Below are 27,036 nucleotides of genomic sequence, written 5' to 3' on the forward strand. Positions count from 1 at the left end.
CCCGCCGCCGCCAGCGCCCGCCGCCGCCTTCCACGCCCCTCTCCGCCCGCGCGCGCGTCGCCCCGCCACCTCCTCCAGAGAGGGCGGGGCCTGGGCCCCGGCGCACAGTCAGCCACGGTCCCAGCCTGCCCCGCGCCGGCCAACGAGAGCAAAGCCAGTGACTCACCTCCGCCGCGCTAACTCCTCGCTAGCTCTGCCCTCACACACGCTCACGCCCGGTTCGAGATGGCGGCGGCGGCGGCGGCGGCGGCGGGGGACTCTGATTCCTGGGGTGAGGAGAAGTTGCGGGGGCAGGGCCTGGGCCGGCGCTGGCCTCAAGCCGAAGCAGGCGCTAACGCGGCTCGCTCTCTTCCGTAGACGCGGACACGTTCTCCGTGGAAGACCCGGTGCGGAAGGTGGGGGGCGGCGGCACCGCCGGCGGGGACCGCTGGGAAGGCGAGGACGAGGACGAGGACGTCAAGGTGGGTGCGGGCCGGGGCTCCCGGCGGCGCGGGAGCGGACTGGCGCTGTCGCGGGCGGGGATGCCCGTCGACAGGCGGGCGGGTGGACTCTGGGCCCAGGGGCGCCGCCCGGGCCTGCGGGGCTGCGTGTCCAGACGCCAGCGTCGGGCTTCCCGCTGCCCTTCTCTCCTCGGCTCGCCAGCCATATGGGCCGAAGTCTAGCAGCGTGGCCTTTTGGACTTCCTCGCAGAGGGCGGTGGCGGCCCCGGCCCCGGCCCCGGCCCCTCTTAAGGGTCTGCGCCCCGGCCCGGAGCCCATCCGCCAACTGGCGACGGGAGGTGACAGCAGCAGCAGGGCCCGGCCCACGTGCAAACTTCGCGGTCTGGAGCCGCTCGCCGGAAGGATCCGGGAAGTCGGGGGTTGAGCCCCACGGTGTATCCCATATGGAAAGTCTTGCAACCCACCTGCCTTTTTGAGCTCAGATCTTCCCGGGGCAGTAACTCATTTATGTTTCCAAAGGCCCATTTGTAGAGTGTGTTTGAGCAGTTAGATGAATGAAATACTGTGGTTTAATTTCAGTCTTTTTTTTTTTTTTTTTTTTTTTTAAACACAAGACCAATAGAAGCAGTAAAGTGAAATAACTTTAGGCTTCCCTCCCCCGCCCTGTGGTAAAGAGATGAACCGAGTACTGAGATAACCAGGAGTTACTGGCCAGAAACCTAGGTAGTCCACCCAGCGACCTGGAAATGGACAGTTGATAGAGTTATTTATCTACATACAAATGATTCCTAAGGAAATACTGGTTGGAATAGACGAGGGGCCGGTGTTTTTCCCCTGTGCTTTGTTGATCTAAACCAGATGTACATTTTGTTTTTGAAAACTCCTGGGGACTTATCAAATGGCTTCAGATGACAGTATGACTAGTGTATTTGTTTTTAAGTAGCTAACACCTCTCAACCCCAGAATGTTAAGATTCTTATTAACAGAACTCTCAAAATCTTTATATATTGGTGCAGATAAAGTTTTGTATGAATTGAGAAAAAAGTTTCTTTTGGTTTTGATTCAATTAGTGTATGTTTTTCACTTTCCTAATTTCTACCCTTCAATACATGTTGGGAACCCTGTTCAGTCCTGCTCGGGTTGAAAAAATTTAAGCTAGACAATCACTATGAGCTTAATACTACTTTTGTTTGGATTTTACCTTTTTCTCCTCAGAGTCTAATGAGATAGATGTCCAGTTTATGGAACAGCTTGAGGTTCAGGGAGAATGTGAGCTTTGCATACATTGAGATTAATAAATGAGTAGTACTCTTGTGAAGATACTTAAATGCTGTATTTACATGTTGTATATATATGGGAATGGATTGTGTATCAGTCTCCTTGCAAGGTATTAGTTACTTCCCTGAATTGTCTTGGACTTTCTGTTTTGAGCCTTCAGTTCAGATTTGTCCTTTGACTTTTTGTATGCTTACTGGATGCAGCAGTTAGGACATCTGTTCTGAAAATTGGGAATGATTTAGCAAATGAGAAGAAAAGATGGGATAAATCAGGAAAGAAGTACCAGAAAATGAAGTAACTAAGTTTGAGATTTACAGGTGCTAAGAGACCATAAAGGTCATCTTGTCCAGTCACTCTTTCAGTGCAGATTCTTTTCTTTTATTCAAATATCTTACTTCTTTTACATAAACATTGAAGTTGATCTTGGAGAAAAACTCAACTTGTCCATTTTATTTCTGAGTTGAAATGTTGGTTTCTTTTGAATTTCTTCAAGATTCCCAGGTTATGGTATTCATGGAGTAGTTTGATTCTTAGGTTTGGAATCAGACAGACATGGGTGTGCATTATATTGCCTTGACATTTTCTCTATTTGTGGTCACAAACAAGTTTTTTAATCTTTCCTTTTAGTTTCCCAGTCTAAGTTTTCATTATAGGAGATAACTTCGGGGGGTTGTTTTACATTTTATTTACTTAGGGTACGGAGAGGGAGAATCTTTTTTTTTTTAATATTTTATTTATTTATTCATGAGAGACACAGAGACAGAGAGAGGCAGAGACACAGGCAGAGAAAAAACAGGCTCCATGCAGGGAGCCCAATGTGGGACTCGATCCCAGGACTCCAGGATCACGCCCTGAGCTGAAGGCAGGCACTCAACCGCTGAGCCACCCAGGCATCCCGGACAGAGAGAATCTTAAGCAGGTTCCACACCCATTGTGGAGTCTGAGGCACAGGGCTTGATCTCACAACCCTGAGATTATGATCTGAGCCAAAATCGAGTCCAACACCAACTGAGCCACCCAGGCACCCCTATTTTGCACCTTAAATGATTAAATGTCTAGCATTAAGCAGAGTTGCTTAGCACTTCTGAGGCACTCAGTTAATGTTAATACTCTCTCTCTCTCTTTTTTTTTTTTTTTAAAGATTTTATTATTCATGAGAGAGACACACACACACACAGAGAGGCAGAGACATAGGTAGAGGGAGAAGCAGGTTCCATGCAGGGAGCCCAATGTGGGACTTGATCCCGGGACTCCGGGATCATGCCCTGAGCTGAAGGCAGATGCTTAACCGTTGAGCCACCCAGGCATCCCAGTGTTAATACTCTTACTTGAGATGTAGTCTTAATTTTTCTGGCTAAAGGAAAATATACCGGTTACCTCTAGTATCTGGGGTTTATTTTGTACCGCATTTTGTGATTTCCTGAGCTCCAGAATAAGTTGCTATTTTTCTGTGAATTTTGTGTTTTGAATGGAATGACCTTGGTTGTCAAGCAAGTTTTTGCTCTGAGTTTACCAATCTAGAAGTTGAATTTTGTCAATACCAAATTTCTGAATTCTGATAATTTAGTACTTAATCCTTTTGTAAGGATACGAAAACAAGGCTTAGTTTTCATGAGATCAAATAATCGCAACCTTTAAATAGTACAACGTATGAATTTTTTAAAGTCTTCAAAGGTAAGATACGCAGAAACAGTAAGTTCTTCGATTTATGTCATCATCTAGTGTTTAACCTTTAAGAATATAGATTTAGTGTCATGTGTAATGTCCTGAGATATGAAGAGAAAACTGAGGTCTTTGTTACAGTAATTTGCTTCAGTAGTTTACTGTCTTTCAGTAGACATTATAACATTTTGGTTCCCTGAAGACTTTTCAGATAGCTGTCTGGTAGTGACAGAAACGGATTTAGGTGAAAGCGTAGAATTGCTAATATTCATGAGGAGAGAAGCCTGTGCTTCTTCCCAGTTAAAAAGATGAGAACCCGGCAGCCCCGGTGGCGCAGCAGTTTAGTGCCGCCTGCAGTCTAGGGCATGATCCTGGAGACCCTGGATCGAGTCCCACGTCAGGCTCTCTGCATGGTGCCTGCTTCTCCCTCTGCCTGTGTCTCTGCCTCTCTCTCTCTCTGTCTCTATGAATAAATAAATAAATAATCTTAAAAAAAAAAAAAAAAAGATGAGAACCAGGGGTCCCTGGCGGCTCATTTGGTAGAACATGCGACTCTTTATCTCAGGGTTGTAAGTAAGTTCAAGCCCCATGTTGAGTGTAGAGATTACTTAAAGAAAATCCTTAAAAAAAAAAAAAAAAAGATGAGAACTGGGAAGCATACTCTCCTGTTGTACTTGCTTTATTTTACCTTTCTTACTATCCTGATCTTATGCAGAGTTAGTGGGAGGAATTGTTCACTTAGCATATATCACTGGACTCCTTCCCCATTGCTGGAGTGATGTACAGGCTGTGGTGACAAAGAAGGAAGTGTGTAGCTAGCTATCCGCTGCAAACAGAGGCAATATAGGGGATCCCTGGGTGGCACAGTGGTTTAGCACCTGCCTTTGGCCCAGGGCGCGATCCTGGAGACCCGGGATCGAGTCCCACGTCGGGCTCCCGGTGCATGGAGCCTGCTTCTCCCTCTGCCTGTGTCTCTGCCTCTCTCTCTCTCTGTGTGACTATCATTAAAAAAAAAAAAAAAAAAAAGTCTAATGCATCATGAATAAATAAATAAATAAATAAATCTTTAAAAAAAAACAGAGGCAGTATAACTTTTATTCCATTTTACTAGTCTCCTAACATTTCAATATAGAATAGATTAAAAGCTGGATTTATTCAAGGTGTGTAGAATTGTATTGAAGAAACTTCTGGCTGTATTCAAACATCTCTGGCATTTTTTCCTGTAATACTGTTATAGAGTTTTTTTTTAAAAGATCTGAGAATGGGGATCCCTGGGTGGCGCAGCGGTTTGGCGCCTGCCTTTGGCTCAGGGCGTGATCCTGGAGACCCAAGATCGAATCCCACATCGGGCTCCTGGTGCATGGAGCCTGCTTCTCCCTCTGCCTATGTCTCTGCTTCTCTCTCTCTCTCTCTATCATAAAAAAAAAAAAAAAAAAAAAAAAACTTTAAAAAAAAACTTAAAAAAAAAAAAAAAAGATCTGAGAATGAACTTAGTTGAAAACTACCTGTCTCATTCTACCCATTCAACCATCTGTTAGGATCCTATCCAGCTTAATAGTTTAAATCTACCAGAGTATTGGGCAGCCCGGGTGGCTCAGTGGTTTAGCGCTGCCTTTGGCCCAGGGCGTGATCCTGGAAACCCGGGATCCAGTCCCACGTTGGGCTCCCTGCATGGAACCTGCTTCTCCCTCTGCCTGTGTCTCTGCCTCTCGCTGTCTCCCTCTCTGTGTTTCTCATGAATAAATAAATAGAAAATCTTAAATAAATAAATAAATTACCAGAGTAAGCACATTTTTCTTTTTTCTTTATTTATTTTTATGTTTTTTTTTTTTTAAAGATTTTATTTATTCATTTATGAGAGAGGCAGAGACACTGGCAGAGGGAGAAGCAGGCTCCACGCAGGGAGCCTGATGGTGAGACCCAGTCGTGTGACTCCAGGATCACGCCCTGAGCCAAAGGCAGACACTCAACCCTTGAGCCACCCAGGCGTCCCTCTTTTCTTTTTTAAAGATTTTATTTATTTATTGAGAGAGGGAGAGAACATGTGCGTGGAGGGGCAGAGTGAGAAGCGGACTCCTTGGTGAGGAAGCAGCCCTATGCAGAACTCAATCCCAGGACCCTGGGATTGCAACCTGAGCGGAAGGCAGATGCTTAACTGACTGAGCCACTCAGGTGCCCAGTGAGGACATTTTTCCAGCATTGGAAATAGCACTTCTGAAGAAGGGAATCTCTACTTCAGAGAAATGGGAGATTATTGGGAAATACTCAGAAGATGGGCATTTTGCCAGGAAATGGGTATCTTGAAGTGTGTGTGTAACTTCTTATGAAAAATTCCAAACAAACAGAGGTAAAGAGAAGTTTAATAAACCTATGAGCGATCTTATTTCTTCTATATCTTCACTTGCTTTTCTCCTCCCCTAACCAGATTATTTTGAGGAAAATCTCAATTATATCATTTCAGTTCCCTGAAAGTTTTAATCAACTAGTAAGTTTTTAGTTAGGAAGCATGTTTGTTATTGAAAAATACTTAATATGTTTGTCTTGATGGATGACTGGAATTAAATAAGCCATTTGTTTAGTGTTCAGTATCTTGATCTTGCTTTAGCTAAGCATTTAAAGTAGAATTGATTAATGACAGTTCCAAATATAAGACAGGTAGGCATTGAGATGGAATTCAACTGAGTGCTGAGCCATAATACATGGTAGGATGTTAAAAACTTAATGAATTGAATTAAATGAAGTAGAATTTATTGAGGCAGGTACCTTGGCTTCCAGAAGCCAGCATAGTTCTGAGGTGATGGAAGAACATTTGGGCTTCTTTTAAAAACTGAACTTTGCTGGGAAGTCTAGCCATGCAAGAAGACTGTTACAGAGTTCTGAGGCCTCTCAGAGCAGGTCGGTACAGCTCACAGAAAGTCGGCAGAAGGCTCTTTTCCTGCAAAAGGTTATTCTTTATCTAAACCAAACTACTTAAAGAAAAGTAAAAGGGTATATGTTAATTAATGGACTCTTTCTATGAGGCAGAAGAATTTCACTCTCCTTTGAAGCTACTTCTATTTGACGATCTATAAATATATCTTGCTTAAGTTGGAAAGCATTTTCAGCCCTAAATGTGTTCTCTCACTGCATGTGACATTCTGTAGTTGTACATTTTGAAGATGATAGATTAGCCAACTACTGGCTATATTATTAGAAATTTTTGCAAGGATGACACGCAAATTCGTGAAGCGTTCCATATTTTTCTGGAGCTGCTCCTATTATCGATGTGGTGCGATCGGGCTACTACAAAGTTTTGGGAAAGGGAAAACTCCCAAAACAGCCTGTCATCGTGAAGGCCAAATTCTTCAGTAGAAGAACTGAGGAGAAGATAAAGGGTGTGGGGGGCGCCTGCGTTCTAGTAGCTTGAAGCCACATAGGGGGAGGTTCATTAAATGCTAACAAGTGCTTTTTTCTTGGAAAAAATAAAAAATAAAAAAAATAATAAATTTTTAAAAAGCAGGATTTAAAATTTTTGTTTTCAGTTCTCAGTCATGTTCAATTGGGAAGCAGGTTTTAAACTTGAAAAGCAGCCATCTCTTTCAGAAAAATTATTCCAATGGTGTTGGGTGTGTATCTGTAGAAGAGTATAGATAAGTAAGTAGTTTATATACTGCTTCTGTTTTATGGAAGCTAGCTATTTTACGAGAGCAACCAGGGTAATTCTTTTGAAGATAAATTGAATAATATACCTGGAAGATTTATTACCTACCAAAAATAATTGGGTAAGGAATTTACTTGGTTATTGATAGGTATTCTCTGGAACCAAATAACCGTTTAGAGATTACTAAATTACAGATTTACTTGCTGTTTAAATGTGTTAATTTTAGTTGTTCCTCTAAGAACCTTTTTTGAATTTTATTTGAATTTATTGTCAGCATTTACAAAGTCCTAGAATTTACAGAAAATTGGGCAGATTTCAACATTCTACCTTATGTGTATTTTTTAGGCACTTGCAAATTTTATAACTAAGGAAACAAAAAGTTTAAGTTCTTGGGGAAAACTACCTGACCTGCTTTTGGGATTACATCTATTTGGAAGGGTGACCAGTCTCTTTGTTAACATCACTATGCTCCCTTCTTTAGGGACTTGTCCCCAGAATGGCGGAAACTTCAGGGCAGACTTGTTTTGAGCACTATGAGGTGAGGGTGACAGGCAAGGCTTGCCTTTAATGGTTCTTTTATGAACATAGGAACAGATACCATTGCTGTTCCCAGGACTTGTTTTTTGGGCCTTTTTTTTTTTTTTTTCCAATTTTTATTTATTTATGATAGTCACATCAGAGAGAGAGAGAGAGAGGCAGAGACACAGGCAGAGGGAGAAGCAGGCAGGCTCCATGCACCAGGAGCCCGACGTGGGATTCGATCCCGGGTCTCCAGGATCGCGCCCTGGGCCAAAGGCAGGCGCTAAACCGCTGCGCCACCCAGGGATCCCCCAGGACTTGTTAATAGGAACCACTGCTTTTGCTTCTACAGTCCGTTCTGTGGTAGAATTCTAAGTAGCCTTATTATGTCTGCATTGATGAGACAGTTTAACTTGAGTGTCTGGAATAAGGTTTATGCTTTGATGGGAAAACCAGGAACAGGGATAGAGGTGGTAGGTAGAATTGATAAAAATGAGATACTGAGGGAGGTGTGATATGGGTGGGGGTGAAGTTTTACTGAGAACGGGAACTGAGAAATGCTCCTCTGATGTTTGTTTCTTCATGTTGGAGGTATCAGGATGGAGCTCTTCAGTTTTAGCCATACTTCTCCAGTCTTGGCCACTTAGTACTTACTAGAGGCTGCTAGACTAGTTTCTTAAAATTAGTAGAAAACCATCACAGGCAATTTGAGTTAGATAGATTTGCAGCTGGACATGATATTATGTGCCATACACTTCTCTTTGATCAGCTTTCCTGCAATTCCAGGGGAACTCGTTCCAGAACTGATGGAAAGAACAAATTTTGGTGTGGGAGAGACCTAATTCTCAGAGAGTTATTATGTAATTCAGGACTCAGGTGTAAAGTTACGTTTACTGTGACACTATAAAGGAACTTTGGTCCATTTAGAACTGGTTCCTTCATTTGTTGTTGTTGTTTAGTTATTTCGTTATATTTCACTGAGATTTTGGGATAGCTATCTCAGGGCCTTAATGTTCTTATCTATAAATTGAGGATAACACTACCTTACTTACAGAACTTTTGTGAGGGTTAACTCTGTTACTAGATATAAGACCCTTTGCACAGTGCCTGGTACAAAGTAAGTACTTGGCAAATGCTTTATCATCATCATTTTTGTCATCATCACTATTATTAGTAGAAAGTGGTGAATATGTACCCTTTTTTTTTTTTTTTTTTTTATGTACCCCTTTCAAGTAAACAAGTGGTCTTCCTGTCTGAAGCACTGCCTAAATGGAATATTATTCACAGACCCAGCTTTCTATGTTCTGTGAAGATTAAAACAACAACAAAAACTCCTGGTGTTTACTTTTTATTTTTAGTTCTAGGATTCCTTTTGTACTGTGCTATATTGATAACAAGCACTTAAGCAAACCAGTGAGATTATACAAACATCTGCTTTCTAATTTCTAACTCTTGTGTCTTAGATGTCCAAACAATGACTAGCAGGTTTGCTTTCAGTCTGTTAACCTTGACTCTGAGCTAAATTGCCAAGGTAAGGGTGATTATAAAAATATTTTACTTTCATACGAACTATTTTCTATTCTGCTTGCAGACTGTATGGCAGCCTTAATCAGGATTTTTAGTCCTTTGGTGGACTTAGAGATTTTTATTAAAGTCAAGGCTTGGTTAGTTTAAATGTCTAGACTGATTCAGATTATGACCTGTCTTGTTATAAAACAGAAGCTTGGTGTCATACTTAGGCACATTAGTCATCCTCTACATCTTGCAGTGGCATCAGGGCCCCCTGCTTTGCATCTGTAATCTGTGGTTCAGCTTCAAATGGCATGTCATAGGGTGCCTGGTAGTTGCTGAGACAATGGCCAGGCTACCTATAGATTAAAGCCCTATCAAAATACAAGGCTGTTGTCTGTCCCTATTAAACATTCTAAGTCTGTGGAGCCTTTGGAAAATTATTTGATAATCAATTTATATTTAGAGACTCTCTTAGGTATAGAAAACACAAGAGTTGAACCATTCTCTTACATCATACACAAAGATAAAATGGTTGAAAGATCTAAATGTGAGACAAGAATCCATCAAAATCCTAGAGAACGCAGGCAACAACCTTTTTGAACTTGGCCACAGCACCTTCTTACAAGACCTATCTATAAAAGCAAGGGAAACAAAAGCAATAATGAACCATTGGGACTTCATCAGGATAAAAAAGCTTCAGTCAGTAAAACTAAAAGACAACCTGCGTAATGGGAGAAGATATTTGCAAATGACATATCAGGTAAAGGGCTAGTATCCAAGATCTGTAAAGAACTTGCAAAACTCAACACCCAAGAAACAAACAACCCAGTCAAGAAATGGGCAGAAGACATGAACAGACATTTCTCCAAAGAATACCTACACATGGCCAACAAGCACATGAAAAAATGCTCCATATCACTTGCCATCAGGGAAATACAAATCAAAATCACAATGAGATACCACTTTACACCAGTGAGAATGGCTAAAATTAATAAGACAGGAAACAACAAATGTTGGTGAGGATATAGAGAAAGAATACCCTTTTGCACTGTTGGTAGGGATGCAAGCTGGTGGAGACACTCTGGAAAACAGCTTGGAGGTTCCTCAAGAAGTTAAAAATAAAGCTACCCTAAGACCCAGCAATTGCACTTCTGGGTATTTGCCCCCAAGATACAGATGTAGTGAAACCATGGGACACCTGCGCCCCAGTGTTCCTAGCAGCAGTGTCCACAATAGCCAAACTGTGGAAGGAACAATGATGTCCTTCAACAGATAGATAGATAAAGAATTTGGAATATTACTCAGCCATCAGAAAGGATGAACACCTACCATTTACATCGATGTAGATGGAACTGGAGGGTATTATGCTGAGTGAAATAAGTTAGTTGAAGAAAGACAATTATATGGTTTTGCTCATATTTGGAATATAAGAAATAGTGAAAGGGACCATAAGGGAAGGGGGGAAACTGAGGGGTGAAAAATTAGAGAGGAAGACAAACCATGAGAGACTCCTAACTCTGGGAAACAAACAAAGGGTTGCAGAAAGGGAGGTGGGTGGGAGAATGGGGTAACTGGGTGATGGCATTAAGGAGGACACACAATGAGATGAGCACTGGGTGTTATACTATATGTTGGCAGATTGAATTTAAATAATTTTTTTTTAAAAAGAAGAAAAGACAAGAGTATAGATCCACCTTAAAGTGCCCTGCCCAAGTTAGGGAGTGATTCAAGAAGCTATTGATCAGCTCTTGACTGCTCTTAAATACTGGGTTTATTTATTTATTTATTTATTTATTTATTTTACTTATTTTTTTATTTATTTATGATAGTCACAGAGAGAGAGAGAGGCGCAGAGACACAGGCAGAGGGAGAAGCAGGCTCCATGCACCGGGAGCCCGATGTGGGATTCGATCCCGGGTCTCCAGGATCACGCCCTGGGCCAAAGGCAGGCGCCAAACCTCTGCGCCACCCAGGGATCCCAAATACTGGGTTTAAATATTATATAGATTTAATTCATTAACCAGGGTCATGTTGAGTGGAATATTACTTGAAATAATTGAGTTATTGACTAGAATGTTGGATACTTTCACATTTGGGAAAGATATGAAGGCCTTTCAGTTTTTTATTTAAAACAGCTGCAAAAAAAAAAATAAAAAAAAAAATAAAACAGCTACAAATTACTTTAAGAGAAGTAGTTTTGGCTTGGTTGTCTTGTGTTTTGTTAACAGAGAAGCTTTTTGTTTTTTCTTTTGAGAAGCTTTTTTATAGAATGAGACAAGTTGATATAAAAGTTAATATGGAAAAACAAATGCAAGAATGGCCAGGAAAATACTTAAAAACCTGAAAACCTATAAGGAAGGGACTAAGCATAGCCTATATAAAAATATACTATAAAGTAATGAAAGCAGTATGGTATTGATGTATGAAGAGACAATAGACAGCGGGATGGAGTAGAAAGCAGACATATACCAAGTACCTGTGAAAATTTAGGGTACAGTAAATCACAGGACTCAGGTGGACTTTTTAGTAACTGACAGCTGGGTAACCATTTGGAAAGAGGATTAGATTCCTACTTCATCCCACACAAGAGAAAAAAACTCCACATGGACCAAGATCTAAATGAAAAAATAATGAAAGCATGTATGTTCTGGAAGAAACTGAACTGAAATTCGCAGGCAAGAAAATAACTGATAAATTTATCAGCACAGCATAAATGTGCTGGGGTGCATACACTATATGAGGAAACACTAGAGGCATTTCCATTAAGAGAAGAACTAGGCAATGATCATTATCACTGCTACCATTCACAATGTACTAGAGGTTTAGCCAGTGCAATTAGATAAATCTGTTGTGGTGGCATAAGAATTGGTAATGAAGTGGGGTACAGTGGCTCGGTAGGTTGAGTGTCAGACTCTTGGTTCCAGTTCAGATCATAATCTCCAGGTCAGAGGATCAGAGGCTTCAGGCTTTGCGCTCAGCCGGGAATCTGCTTGAGATTCTTCCTCTCCCCCTCCTCCTGCTCTCTCTCTAGATAAGTTTTTTTTTTTTTTTTTTTTTTAAGATTTTATTTATTTATTCATGAGAGAGACACAGAGAGAAAGAGAGAGGCAGAGACATAGGCAGAGGGAGAAGCAGGCTCCATGCAGGGAGCCTGATGTGGGACTCGATCCCTGGTCTCCAGGATCACACCCTGGTCTGAAGGCGGCGCCAAACTGCTGAGCCACCCGGGCTGCCCTCTAAATAAGTCTTTAAGAAGTAATTGGTATGGGGGCAGCCCGGGTGGCTCAGTGGTTTAGTGCCACCTTCAGTCCAGGGCGTGATCCTGGAGACCCTGGATCGAGTCCCACGTCAGGCTCCCTACATGGAGCCTGCTTCTCCCTCTGCCTGTGTCTCTGCCCACCCCCTCTCTCTGTGTCTCTCATGAATAAATAAATAAAATCTTAAAAAAAAAAAAAAAGAAGTAATTGGTATGGAAGTAAAGCCATTCTCGTTTGCATATGATTTGGTAGTACACCTGGAAAATCCTGGAGCATCCATGAAAAGTGATAAATGAATTTAGTAAGGTAGCAGGATGTAAAATTAACATATAAAAGCCAATTATGTACTCAAATAGTAACCAGTTAGAGGACTAACAGGAAAAAAACTCTTTTTACAGTAGGAATGTAGAAATTCTTAGGAATGAACCTAAAGAGAAATTCACAAAACTTCTGAGAGAAACTTTTTTAAAAGATTTTATTTATTTTGAGAGAAAGCATGAGAGAGAGAGAGCATGCGCAGGGGTGGAGGGGGCAGAGAAGAGAGAGAAACAGGCTCCGCCTTGAGCAGTTAGCCAGATGTGGCCTCATGGGGCTCCATCCTAGGACCCTGGGATCATGGCCCAAGCTGAAGGTAGACACTCAATGAACTGAACCACTCAGGCGCCCGTAAGAGAGAAACTTTAAAACTTTACTTGAAAGATACAGAAGTAGAGTTGAACAAATGGAAGGACAGACCTTTTCCTTGGCTAGGGTGGCTCAACATCATGAAGATGTGTGTTCTCCCAACATTAATTAATAATTTTAATGCAATATCAAAAAAATACTGTTTCTGTGGAGTTAGACAAGCTGATAATAAGGTGTACATGGAAAAGTAAATATGCAAGAATTATTATTATTTAAAATAATTTATTCATGAGATATACAGAGGGAGAGGCAGAGGGGTAGGCAGAGGGAGAAGCAAGCAGGCTCCATGCAGAGAGCTCGATGCGGGACTTGATCCCAGGCCTCCGGGATTGTGCCCTGAACCTAAGGCAGACACTCAACTGCTGAGCCACCCAGGCATCCTATGCAAGAATTATTAATAGAGATCCTTTTCTTTAGGATAACTGGGATGATGATGATGATGAAAAAAAAGAGGAAGCAGAAGTAAAACCAGGTGAGCCACTGGGGTTCCTTTATTTTTTGGTTTTCTGTCTTGGTGAGCATGTAGTAGTGCTTATGTTAAGACATATGATAGAATCTAGCTCACAAAATTGAGAATTTTAGTGTTTAGAAGCCAAACATTCTTCTGTTCTTTATTCCTTTCTTTCCCCTCAAATCATAATCATATTGGGTACTGCCTACTGCTTTCTGTTTGGAGCGCTGCTGTTAGGAGAGAGTAGGTTATGTGACCTCACTAAATCCTGCTGCAAGTGCTAGGGAAATAGGAAGGGAGGTGTTTGGGTCCTAGGAATCAGATCAGAGAGGAGAAAGGAAGAGTCCCAGAACTTTCCCATTCTTTTTTTTTTTTTTTTTTTTTTTTTTGAACTTTCCCATTCTTATTTGCCAGTAAGTCACCATATGAAACTGGAGCTGGGAGAAGTTTGGTCTCTTGAAGTATACAAGTATTATATATCTGTCTTATCCATAAACTGGAAAATACTCAGGATAACTGTGATTAAAACATTTCTTTCAGAAGTAAAAGTTTCAGAAAAGAAAAAAATAGCAGAGAAAATAAAAGAGAAAGAACGGCAACAGAAGAAAAGGCAAGAAGAAATTAAAAAGAGGGTAAGTACCATTCGTTTCCTGCAATACAGAATTCTCACATCAGTAGTGGTACAGTGTCTTAATAGGCAGCAAATATTACATCGCAATCTGAAGGGCTTTGTAAAGACTCCATGGATACTATCCACCAAGTGAATCCCCAAACTGAATTTGTGGTTTTGCAAAAAGCTAACCTGGAAGCTTTATGTATTAGAATGCCTTTTAAATTTCCACAAATGTTCAGGAACAGTCATGATTGTGTAGTACTACCATCAGTGATTTTTGCCAGTCCCTGCAATTCTTTGTAGTTGTGATTAATTGCAGTTGTACATATTGAGCAAAATACAAAAAAGTAACCATTTCTCTGCCATGTACTATGTAGGTGTTCCTGATTACTTGGAGGAAGATCAGGAACTCTATGTTAATTTTTTTCTATATTAATTTTTTTAATAGAAAGTACATTTACATGATTCAAAAGTCAAAACAGTATTAAGAACTCTCAACATCCTGTTTTTTTCTCCCTCTGTCTCCTAAGTGAATATTGGTTTCTTGCATCGCGGAGGTGTCTTTGGATATAACTATATATTCTTATTCCTTGCTTTTCTTAAGTTTTTTTACTTTTATAGTTTTCATCTTGCTTTAATATATCATGGAGATCTTTTCATATCACCATAGAGAGCTTTTTAGTTTTTTTTCTTGACTTTTCATTAAAAATTTCAAACGTAAAAATAGAGAAAATGAATAATCGTCTGTCTCCTAAATTTAACAGTTGCTAATATTTGCCATATTTGCTTCATCTCTTTTGTTGTTAAAATATAATCAAGTCCACAATAGACATTATGCATTTTACCTTTAAACACTTCAGTATGCATCTCTGAAAAAGCAAGGCTATTTCTTACATGATTAAGTACCTATTAGAGTGAATAATAATTTTTTAATGTCCTCTAGTACTCAGTTTATTTAATTTTAATTTTTTTTTAAAGATTTTGTTTATTTATTCATGAGAGACACAGAGAGAGAGAGAGAGAGACAGAGACACAGACACAGGCAGAGGGTGAAGCAGGCTTCATGCAGGGGGCCTGATGTGGGACTCGATCCCGGGTCCCCAGGATCACGCCGTGGGCCAAAGGCAGCGCTAATCCGCTGAGCCACCCAGGCTGCCCTAGTATTTAGTTTATATGCATTTTCCTGATTGTCTCCAAATGTCTTTTATGTATGGTTTGTTCAGACAAGGACTTTGCATTGCATTAGGTGGTTAAGATATCCTAAGTCGCCTGGAGTGTCTTTCTCTCTAAGATAACATTGACTTATTGAAGAGAGGAGCCCCTTTGTTTTATAAAACATCCCACCTTCTTGATTTGTCTGATTACTTATATTTGGAATTTTCTGTAACTTGGCAGATAAGTCTAAAAGTTTGACTTGTCAGATTTGACTTCCAAATTCAGATTAAACATTTCTAATTGGAACGCTTCAGAGGTCATGCTGTGTGCTTTATATTGTATCACATCACACCAGGAGTCACATCATGTGTGTCCTATTATTAGTGATGCTAAAGTTGATCAGTGGGTTAAGGTGGTAACAACCTAATCCTTGTTTCATGTCAACCTCTCACCAGTTTGTTTATTGTTAATGATGATTGTTGCCTAATTAGGGATTGCAGAATGGTGATTTTTTTCATCCTATGACTTCTCTTCCATTTGTTATTGTCTGGCTTTTTTTTTTTTTCTTCTTACTTTGCTTTTGGTTACTCTGGATATGATTTGTGCTGAAAGAGTAAAAACGTAATTGTTTTGTTTTGTTTAAAAGATTTTATTTATTTATTCATGAGAGAGAGAGAGGCAGAGACACAGGCAGAGGGAGAAGCAGGCTCCATGCAGGGAGCCTGATGTGGGACTGGATCTTGGGATTCCAGGATCACGCCCTGCGCTGAAGGCAAACGCTTAACCACCGAGCCAACCAGGCGTCCCAATTGTTTTCTATTAATTGCCAGTTTTTCAGAGTAAGGAAAGAGTGTAATCATAACTTCAATGGTGAAAAATGAGGGATTTTTGTAGGTTTTTTTTTTTTTCTGAGTGAATTTATGGATTTACAGATTTTTATAAATTTATTGTGTTTTATTTAGATACAGTAATTATTTTTTGGATGCTCAAATTGTCCCAGCTTTGGCCAGTAGGAAACCCTTTAAGATGTCCCAATCTTCTTCTTTTTTTTTTTTTTTTTTTTTTACAGAATCCCATTAGTCTTTGAAAACTTCCCTGCTTTCTGGCAGAATAAGAAGTGTTGGGCTCACCTGGTAAATTCTCTTTAGGCCTTGAATCAGTTACTTCTTTATGGTTCTTTTTAGTTGGAAATGATAGGGGCCAAATTTAGTTGCTAGTAGTTACTCAGTGTTACTGAGGTGGACTTGCCTTCTAGACCTTTTTTTAATGGGTGAAGCTAGAAATGTGTTGTGTTGTGTGTATGTGTTGTATAAGCATTGTGTTGTGTAAGCATTAGTTCATATTGACGTTTTCTTTTATTCTGAAAATACTGGTATAATAATGTAATTGTTTATTTGCTTTTCTATGATACCAGTAACATAAAGCTACTGAATAAAGTTTAGGATTTCCTTGCAGTTCTTTTGGGGCTTAGAATATATCCTACTAAGGATGTAGAATTACATCCTGGGTTCTAAAGTCATTTGTATTATTTCCCCTGTGTATTTTATTTTATTTATTTTTTTAAAGATTTTATTTATTTGTTCATAGAGACACAGAGAGAGGGAGAGGCAACGACACAGGCAAAGGGAGAAGCAGGCTCCATGCAGGGAGCCCGATGTGGGACTCGATCCTGGGTCTCCAGGATCACACTCCGGGCTGCAGGTGGCGCCAAGGTGCTGCGCCACCAGGGCTGCCCCCCCTGTGTATTTTAATATACATTTTAGAGTCATTTGTTTTCATTTTAAAGTTTTTTTTTAAATTTTTTAAACATGAAATGTGTTCAGAAGTCAAAACTACACCAAAATGGTACACTCAGAAAAGTCTTACACATCCATTCCTGTTCTAGCCTCTCCATCTTGTTCCCTGTCACCCTCTATAATAAATCATTTTCATTAGTGTTTGGTTTATTCATTTTTTTTTTTTTTTGGTAGCTGTATGGTATTCCATTGCCTAGATGCACCATATTGTATTTCACCAGTCTTCTAGAGGTGGACAGCTAGATTTTTTTCTTCCAGTCCTTTACTTGATGAACAGTGCTTCTATGAATAACCATATGTGTGTGTCATTTTTTTTAAGGTTTTATTTATTTATACATGAGAGACACAGAGAGACACACACACAGGCAGAGGGAGAAGCAGGCTCCCTGTGGGGAGCCCGATGCGGGACTTGGTCCCAGGACTCCAGGATCATGCCCTGAGCCGAAGGCAGATGCTCAACCACTGAGCCACCCAGGCATCCCATGTGGGTCATTTCTAATGGGTGTAGTCATATATGCAGGATAAATTCCCAGGCGAGATATTGCTGGATGAAAAGGCAAATCATATTTGTGGTCTTGATAAATGTTCACAAAATGCCCTCTGTATGGGGTTGTAACCAGTTTGCATTTGCCAACAATGTATGAAAGTGCCCGTTTCCTCCAGTCGGGAACATTTTAGATACTTTTTAATAATTTATATTTGTGTATCCAAAAATAGCTACATGTATTTCTTTTTTTTAATTTTTTTTTTTTCATTTATTTATGATAGTCACAGAGAGAGAGAGAGAGAGAGGCAGAGACACAGGCAGAGGGAGAAGCAGGCTCCATGCACCGGGAGCCCGATGTGGGATTCAATCCCGGGTCTCCAGGATTGCGCCCTGGGCCAAAGGCAGGCGCCAAACCACTGCGCCACCCAGGGATCCCTACATGTGTGTTTCTATGATCAGGACAAGCAATAGGATCTTATAGCTCAGTCTAAGAAGCCATCTTGATTAGATTTTTCTTGGTCATTGAAGTTGAAATTTATACTGCTTTTGTTGTGTCTTGGTATTAGTCTCAGTGTAAAGAAACCTTAGTTTGATAGTGTATTCAGTATATTCACTTTTGATGCAGGAGATACTTCATGATGTCCAGATCTGCTAAGATGGTTAAGTCAAGATATTTCCCTTTTTCAAGAAAGTATTCTGATATTTCTTTAACTTGGCATAATGACGTTTCTCATTTCATCTTCTCCATGAGAAACAGAATGCTATGTATTACAGAACTAGACTTCTGAATTAGAATTTGCAAACTGCATAGACATGGATGATCACAAATGGCACAAGCTTCCTTTACTTTTTTCCCCACTTCAGTAAATACTGTCACAGACTTTCCCTTATAGTAAAATAATGCGTTTGTTATAGGAAATATCACAGTATAAAGATGTTAACAGTCATCTGAGAGGAGTAGGACTGGGAAATAAGTGACAACTTCCATGGTATGTGTTTAAATTTGTTAACAAATAACAATGTGTTACTTTTGTAATAGTAACAAATATAAAAAGATAAGTTCTTTTTATGATTCTTTGGAGAAAGACATTTTTTTTATGTCTACATAGTATAGCTGACTTTTGAACAATATTGAGGGTTAAGGTGCTGACTCCTTGCACAGTCAAAAAAATCCACATACAAATTTGACTCCCCCGAAACTTAACTACTGATAGCGTACTCTTTTTTTAAAATTTTATTTATTTATTCCTGAGAAAGAGAGAGAGAGGCAGAGACACAGGGAGGGACAGGCTCTATGCAGGGAGCCTGATGTGGGACTCGATCCCTGGTCTCCAGGATCAGGCCCTGGACTGAAGCGGCGCTAAACCACTGAGCCACCTGGGGTGCATATGATAGTGTATTCTTGATCAGAAGCCTTACTGCTAACATATAAATAGTCAACACATAATTTTGTAGTTGTATTATATACTGTATTCTTCCAATAAAGTAAAAAAGAGGGGGAAAATGTTATTAAATCATAAAGATGGGGAGCCTGGGTGGTACAGCTGGTTAAATGTTGGACTGGACTCTTGGTTTCAGCTCAGGTATGATCTCAGGATCATGAGATCCAGCCGCGTGCTGGGCTCCATGCTGAGTGCGGAGTGTACTTCAGATCTATCTCCCTTTCTCCCTCCTGCTTATTATTTCTTTCAAATAAATCTTATTGAAAAAAAAATCTGTGAATAAGTAGACCCATGTAGTTCAAACTTATGTTATTTGAGGATCATCTGTGTTGTCATATTTAACCATTCTGTTGAAATTTGGGTTGTCTCTAAATGTATTTGAAATTATAAGTAATACTCCATTGGACACCCTTGTGGCTAAATGTTTGTATGCATCTTTGGTTTCTTATGGTAAATAACTAGAAGTGGAATTCTTTGATTCCATATAAAAGTATTTTAAGACTCATACATCTTACTAAGTTGCCCTAGAAAGGTTATTTCAAAATACAGTCTTTAGTAGCAGATATGAGTGTACAGGTTTTCCCTTTTCTATAATGTCAGTTCCATCTTTTATTTTATTTTTTATTTTTTAAAGTTTATTTATTCATGAGAGACACAGAGAGAGAGGCAGAGACACAGGCAGAGGGAGAAGCAGGCTCCTTGCAGGGAGCCCGATATGGGACTCGATCCCAGAACCCTGGGATCACGCCCTGATCCAAAGGCAGACACTCAACCACTGACCCATCCAGGCGTCCCTATTTCTATATGTTTAATAAAAATATTAGCAATACAAAAATGTACTGGTCCATCACAATGCCAGATGTTTTAAAACTTCCTTTTTGTCTCATTTTAGTTAGAAGAACCTGAAGAACCTAAAGTGCTAACACCAGAAGAACTATTAGCAGATAAACTGAGGCTAAAGAAATTACAGGAAGAGTCAGACCTTGAATTAGCAAAAGAAACTTTTGGTAAGTGGGCGGGGTTGAGAAGGTGATTGCAGTGAAATATTGAAGTTCCAGGTGAATATGTTACTAGTTGTGAAAGTTTAGAAGACACTTCCTTTTTTGAAATAATACAGTACTGGCTTACTTAGATACTAGAAAGGAGTTTTTAATATTTATATTTGAGATTTCATTGCTTAGAGTGAAAAACGTGCTTAGGGTTTTGAATAATTAGGAGTATCAAGTAAAAAATTATTAAGATAAGTCATTGGACCCAAAATAAGTATACTGCTGCTTTAAATACATTTATCAGCTGGATGAATTGGATGAAATGTGAGACCTGTAGCTTTGAGGTTTAAATATTAGACTGACTTATAAGGCTGTGCCTTTGCTCAGGGTTATTTCTTTGTGACTCTTTTTGGCCTTCTCCATCCCCTGTCATTGGAGGGCTTCTATTTCTATGTGCCATCCCTGCAGCTGTGGTTGGTACGTGATATAAAAGACATGTTCAGGGTCCTATAGATAGGTAAGTTCAGAGTGTTCCAGGGGTAAAGGGTAAATAAAGTAAGAAACATGACCAGAGGAATAGTTTAAAGCTCTCACTTTGTTTAAGCTCATTGTTGTCATTACCTGTTGAGTACTTATCAGAGTAGAAGATCATGTTGAAAGTTTTTTTTTTTTTTTTTTTTTTTTTTCGGATCATGTTGAAAGTTAAGTAACTTTGAAATTGAAACCTAGAACTAAGAAGGATCTAGGTTATCTTGACTTTCCCCCCCCATCCTTCCTTTTTTTTTTTTTAATTTAAATTTTTCTAAAATTCAATTTGCCAACATACAGTATAACACCCAGTGCTCATCCCGTCGAGGCCATCCTTCTTTTTTTAAAATGGATCAAGCGGGCCATAATGATCATTCTCCCTTCTGTGGAAGGTGTGATTTTTCTCTCTGTACGAGTTGCTAGTAATCTAGAGTTGCTGTGATTCTCCTGTGCACTGGTGTGTGCTTGGCATGTCTTAACTGCACTCATCTCATTACAGAGAGCATACAGCCATTATCCAGTGTCTTCATAGGATGGTAAAAGCCACCCATGTGTTTATTAAAGAGAAGAGTTTACCTGATACCTATAAATTCTAATATGGGACCACAATTACAGATTACAAGGCAAAAACATGCATTCATACAGGCATCATTTGGTTAATAGGATTTTAATGTTGTGTTTCTCATACTAAAATACTGAATCAGTGGTATTGTTAACTAATTTACTGTTGAAGAGGATACAGAATGTACTGTCTCTTAGCCTAGAATCCTTTTAGGCTAGATTAATTTTTCTATTGGGATTTCACACATGGTTTACCCCTGCTTATTAGCCTCTGGAGTCAGTTAGCTGGATACTTTCTCAGGAACTATTTCTTTTCTTTTTTTTTTTTTTTTTTGCTTTTTCCTTCTCTTCGCACTTTACTGTGGGCTATTCTTAGACCTATACTTTAAATAACTTTTAAGTAACTTTAAATAAAATCCCTTTTATACCAGGGGCTCCTTCAGTGGTCTGCTGAAGACTGTGGGTCTCTTCCAATTTAATGTTTTTAAATGAATAAAACACACAGGATTTTACTTTTATATTGAAATGGATATCAAAATATTAAAATAACTTGATTCAGTAGTGTGCTCCTTTATTAATGCATTAAATAAGATCTAGTGGCAGGTTAATAAGTAATATAATTTAAAAACCGTATTTCACGGTAATTACAACTGTAATGTGATATGAAAATCTTTACTGGTAACAGGTTTTGCTAATATCACTGTGATTTGTTGCCTGTAATGAAAAATGGAAGGAAATGATAAATTAGAGGTTAGTGAAAATAAAGCCGTAAATTTTTTTTTAAGATTTTATTTATTCATGAGAGATAGAGAAAGGCAGAGACATAGGGAGAGAGAGAAGCAGGCTCCATCCAGGGAGCCCAATGTGGGACCCATCCCAGGACTCCAGGATCACACCCTGAGCCAAAGGCAGATGCTCAACCATTGAGCCACCCAGGCATCCCTGTAAATTTTTTTTTTTTTCTTTAAAGATTTTATTTATTTATTCATGAGAGACAAAGAGAGAGAGAGGCAGAGACACAGGCAGAGGGAGAAGCAGGCTTCCTGCAGAGATCCCGATGTGGGACTCGATCCCGGGACTCCAGGATCACGCCCTGGGCCAGGGGCAGAGGCTCAACTGCTGAGCCACCCGGGCTGCCCTGTAAATTTTTTTCTGATCTAAATTTACAGACTTCCTGAATGCTGTCCAAGCGCTTCAGTGGATCTAGGTTAAGAACCTGAGCTATAGCATGAAGTAACAGGGTTGTTCAGCTAACTAACTGGTTTATAAACTTGAAAAAAATCTAGAATTTTTAGTGTTCCCTCTTCTCTTGCAGGTGTTAATAATACAGTTTATGGAATAGATGCTATGAACCCATCTTCAAGAGATGACTTCACAGAGTTTGGGAAGTTACTAAAAGATAAAATTACACAATATGAAAAGTCACTATATTATGCTAGTTTTTTGGAAGCCTTAGTTCGAGATGTGTGTATTTCATGTAAGTATTTCTAATCTGTCGTTGGATTCGTACTCAGGAGGATGGAAGTTGACTTTTTTTTTTTTGCGTTCTATAATAAACTTAGGATTTGCTTTTTAGAAGTTACCTTGGGAATGTTCTGCAAATAGACAGTGAGTGTGAGTGGTTTTGTTTTTTGAGGCTGCCTTTTTAATGTTTTTATAATGGCTTCCCAAAAGGGACAACTGAGCTTTGCTGACCCAGCAGCTAATAAAACACTAGCTTATTCTTTTACCTAATTATATCTTAAAAAGACTAGGAAGTGTCTTTTTGGGAAAATGATCCCTGAGCATATGGGATTTTAATGCAGAGCGAGACCACAACAAGTACCTGTTCATTTTACAAACAAGGAAGCCTGTGACTAGGTTTAAGTTGCTCAATATTGCTGGTACCTGTTCTTTGGGTCTGTGGGTGTGGTGCGTGCCCTGAGAAGAGTCATGCATTTCAGAGGCAGGGTGTGTGGGAGTTAAAAACCAGGGGTGGTGTGGCACTAATTATGGAAGGGACTGTTTTTAAGATTGAGAAAGAGGAATTCTATACAGTGAACTTATAGTTTCATTTGTGAAGGTGCTCTCTAACCAAAACTGAAACACTTTTTTGATAGCTAAAAACTGTTGTCTGTTTCTAGCTTGATATTTTTGTAAGGATGGAAGGGTGTGTTCTCCCATAAACAGGCTTCTTTTCTAGTAGGACACTGACCTTTCTGAGACACTGACTCTTCATTCTGGTTCTGTGGTAGAAAATGGAGAAGGGGTGAAGAGTTCTTTTTTTTTTTTTTTTTTTTAAGATTTTATTTATTTATTCATGAGAGAGAGAGAGAGGCAGAGACACAGATAGAGGGAGAAGCAGGCTCCATGCAGGGAGCCTGACGTGGGACTAGATCCCGGGTGGTGCTAAACCACTGAGCCACCCGGGCTGCCCAAGAGTTGTCATTTGTAATTTAAGAATTGTACCACGTTCATTCAGCCACTTCTCACTGTGCATTGAGGATGTGTTGTGGAAAGGCCTGGTTAATCCTCCATGGGTCTACTTTTGCTTGTGTAAATTGAGTAAGGAAGTAGGGTAGGGAGCATTGTGAGAGCTCTAAAGACACTTGTAGTTTCTCTTCCATTAACAGTGGTGTCTTGGTTATCACAGGTCATTACAAAGAAATTTTTGTTCCTAAGTTTGCCATTTTACTTTATGTTTTTAAAAGATTTTATTTATTCATGGTGGGGGCGGGGTACAGAAATAGAGGAAGAGGGAGAAGCAGGATCCCTTCAGGGAGCCCGATGTGGGACTTGATCCCGGGACTCCAGGATCATACCCTGAGCTGAACGCAGACGCTCAACCACTGAGCCACCCAGGCATCCCCAGAATGATTCTTTACCATCTTTTTTTTTTTTTTATTTTATTTATTTATTCATGAGAGACACAGAGAGAGAGGCAGAGAGAGGGAGAAGCAGGCTCCATGCAGGGAGCCTGACGTGGTACTTGATCCTGGGTCTCCAGGATCAGGCCCTGGGCTAAAGGCAGCGCCAAACCGCTGAGCCACCGGGCTGCCCACCATCTTATGTTTAACAGGACAAATTCATAGCCTTTTCAGTTACTGGAATTAATGATGGCCAAATTAAATGTTTTGTTTTGTTTTTTTTTTTAGTGGAAATTGATGACTTGAAAAAGATTACCAATTCATTGACCGTGCTTTGCAGTGAAAAACAAAAGCAAGAAAAGGTAAGAGCAAGCATGTGAGGGAAATTATTTGAGAATGGGGCGTTGGCATAATAGTTTCAAGTGTCGTAGGAGCCTGAACTAAAGCTAAACTGGAACAGAGCCAGGAGTGTGAGTGCCATTACCATCCTTTTGTTTTCTTTTTGGAATTAGTAGTGATTTCCCTGGGTTAGGTCTGAGATCTCCCTTTGAGAACTGAAGCTTTTTTGGTACCAGAGGCTTTGGTGTCTGAGAGTTTCTGTACCAGAAAAGGTGCCCATAGTAGGTAGTCTCATGAATTAAAACTTTTTTTATCTTCAGCAAAGCAAAGCCAAAAAGAAGAAGAAAGGTGTGGTCCCTGGAGGGGGATTAAAGGCCACCATGAAAGACGATCTGGCAGATTATGGCGGCTATGACGGAGGATATGTACAAGACTATGAAGACTTCATGTGACATTTTCTCTTCTCCTGGTGTCTTCTTTCTGTTGCCCACAATCCCTTCAACATGTAGCACAACTTCCTTTCCTTTCAGTTCTGCCAAATGCTACAATCAGAAGTGCAGTATCTTTTGTGCTGGTTATTTAACCCCTTGACACTTAGGTGCTAATGTGCGAATGAGGGAACTTGGATCTTGCTGCCAAGGGGTTAAAATTGGGAACCTCAGTTGCTACTAAATCATAGTTTAAAAAAACAAACCTAATAATGTTGTCATTGTTGCTATCTGATTCCATAGCAGCAGTCACTGACTTGGAAACAAAGGTTGCAACATGACAAAAATTGTGTAGTATTTACCAGCACCATTCAGTAATACAGCCTTAACCATACCTCCTTGAACTACTTCATAACTTGTCAAGAAAAGCAGTTTGCAGCAAGGGCATGAGGTGTGCACCTAGTATTAAAATTGCTGTGTCTTAAAATTGAGCGTGAGGATATTAAATTACATTGTGAAGAAGACTGCTTATCTCAGAGTGAAGATAAAACGGCTGAAAAGCACTAGCTTGATATTTAAAAATTAAAATGACCAAAACCCTCCAACTTTGAAGCTGAAGAAGGTAAACCTCTCCGTTGTGTTGCATTACAACTTGTGGAATCTCTCAAGTGCATAGACTGTCTACTTTCTATTTATCAGACCGTTCTGCTGACAGAGTGCTTCACATGGGGGAGGGAAGCTCTTTACCTGTTTTCTTTCCCTGATTTAAGTGTCTGAGAAACAATTCTCCTTTGTTCTCCTCAGCTGCAGTTGAACAACTTTAACAGGGTTTTGGCATTTGCTTTCCTTTATAAAACATGCTCAGCAAACTGCACCAGTTGACTACAGTTTGGTAAATTGTTATGTTAACAATTATGACATCTGCAATGTTTTATAAAGCAACTAATTTAATAAAATCACTATTGTGAGGACTTAAAATTTGTGTTAACTCCCAAGAGGTATTTTTGGAGAATATAGAACACGGCTCTTGGGACTAGAGTTCTCTGTATACTTATAAAGCTTAATAAATAATGCCTGACAAGAAGTTACAGCTTTAAGACAAAAATGACATGCCAGGCCTTGAATAGTGTCACCCTAGAGCAACAAAGGTATGGGGCTGCCTTCCTCCTCTTATTTATTTGGGCAAATTATTTGGTTGTTTAGATACCAAGGCCTAATTACCTAGAAGAGCTTATTTATTTGGAATAATTGAGCTTGTTACTCAGGTTATGGCTGTAAGCATAGATTGGGTGATCTTTATTGTATATTTTCTTCTAAGCAATTTAACCAAATTTGTGGTTGGAGTCTTTTGAAACCATCAGAGAATCAAAAGTAGGGACAGAACAAAAAAGGTTTTAAATTTCTCTTAAATAGGAACTAGGAACCTCAGTCAAAGTTCTGTAGAGTACTGAGTATAAGACAGGACCATCTAAATGATTTGGAGGAATTAACAGGATGCAGTGACTATGCAGCAATAATTACAGCAAATAAAGATTGTTTTAAGGCAGACAAGGGCTAAGATTTCCTTGGCAGTAATAATGACATACAGTGAATTTAAAATCTATTTTATTATAGAGATCAGTTTCTAACAAATGGAAATGTATCATCTGTTCCTTAACTGTGTAAATAATATTAAATTCCTTTGAAACTGGAATCTGCAGGCACAGGTATTCTTTAATCAATACTGTATATCTAAATAGGAAGATGGAGCTTTTGATCTTAATACCACTATCTATATAAAGTGGTATAGATGAACAATCACTTTTAAATACTTATTGCCTTGTGAAAATTCATTCTTTACCCCCTATTCACAGAGGACTGGTTACCAGGTCAGTCTATTCTACTACGATCGCAAACACCTGTCAGCACCTCATCTCAGTACAAGAACAAAGCACCCAGGACACCTTGGCAGTAGCCACCCTCCTAGCGTCTGAATCCACCTAACCTGCTAGCATGTCCTTTAGACAGCAGCCGGTCTGAGGGTCCTTCAGAAGCACATTCACAATGTCATAAAATTTGTGTTCATATGCGAGCTTGTAGTACAAGTAGACATCTTCACAGTATGTGAGTAACTTCTTCAGGTTTTTCACAGCCGTGTCTGTCGGCTGATGTTGTTTATATCTAAGACAAAGGGGCATAAGGTACAAGTTAAGATGCTATCTTGAGCAAGGATTATCTGCTCTGACACAGCTACTTACAAAGGAGAGGACCCTGGAATTTGAGGAATTATTTAAGACTAGCGTTAGAGGTTGCGAGCTAAACGCTGAAATTATTTCATTAAAAATGTTAGCTTAATGCTCACCTTATTTGGGGTAAGTGCAATACTCCCAAGGGGCTTCTGAGGTTGAGAGTTTTTGGGGCACCTCAGAC

The 27,036-nt window shown here is 39.8% G+C and overlaps 2 protein-coding genes across 4 annotated transcripts in view; one reads left to right on the plus strand and one right to left on the minus strand.

The window, feature by feature from the left end:
• Positions 1-30: 30 nt before the first annotated feature.
• EIF3J (eukaryotic translation initiation factor 3 subunit J) lies at positions 31-26,320 on the plus strand. The gene is made up of 8 exons (XM_072808203.1): positions 31-271; positions 358-461; positions 13,410-13,464; positions 13,984-14,075; positions 19,829-19,943; positions 22,330-22,491; positions 24,149-24,222; positions 24,520-26,320. Exons 1-8 carry the CDS (start codon positions 226-228, stop codon positions 24,649-24,651), a joined length of 780 nt encoding a protein of 259 aa, XP_072664304.1. The 5' UTR covers positions 31-225; the 3' UTR covers positions 24,652-26,320.
• The window catches only part of SPG11 (SPG11 vesicle trafficking associated, spatacsin), a 71,940-nt gene continuing 71,119 nt past the window's right edge, over positions 26,216-27,036 (minus strand). For all 3 annotated transcript variants that reach the window (XM_072808182.1, XM_072808180.1, XM_072808183.1), the window contains one exon: positions 26,216-26,787. In XM_072808182.1, the coding sequence (XP_072664283.1) occupies positions 26,607-26,787 (181 nt within the window). In that variant the 3' untranslated portion in view covers positions 26,216-26,606. The remainder of the gene's footprint in view (positions 26,788-27,036) is intronic.

The sequence above is a fragment of the Canis lupus genome, chromosome 32, assembly GCF_048164855.1.
Source record: "Canis lupus baileyi chromosome 32, mCanLup2.hap1, whole genome shotgun sequence".
NCBI classification, from domain to species: domain Eukaryota; kingdom Metazoa; phylum Chordata; class Mammalia; order Carnivora; family Canidae; genus Canis; species Canis lupus.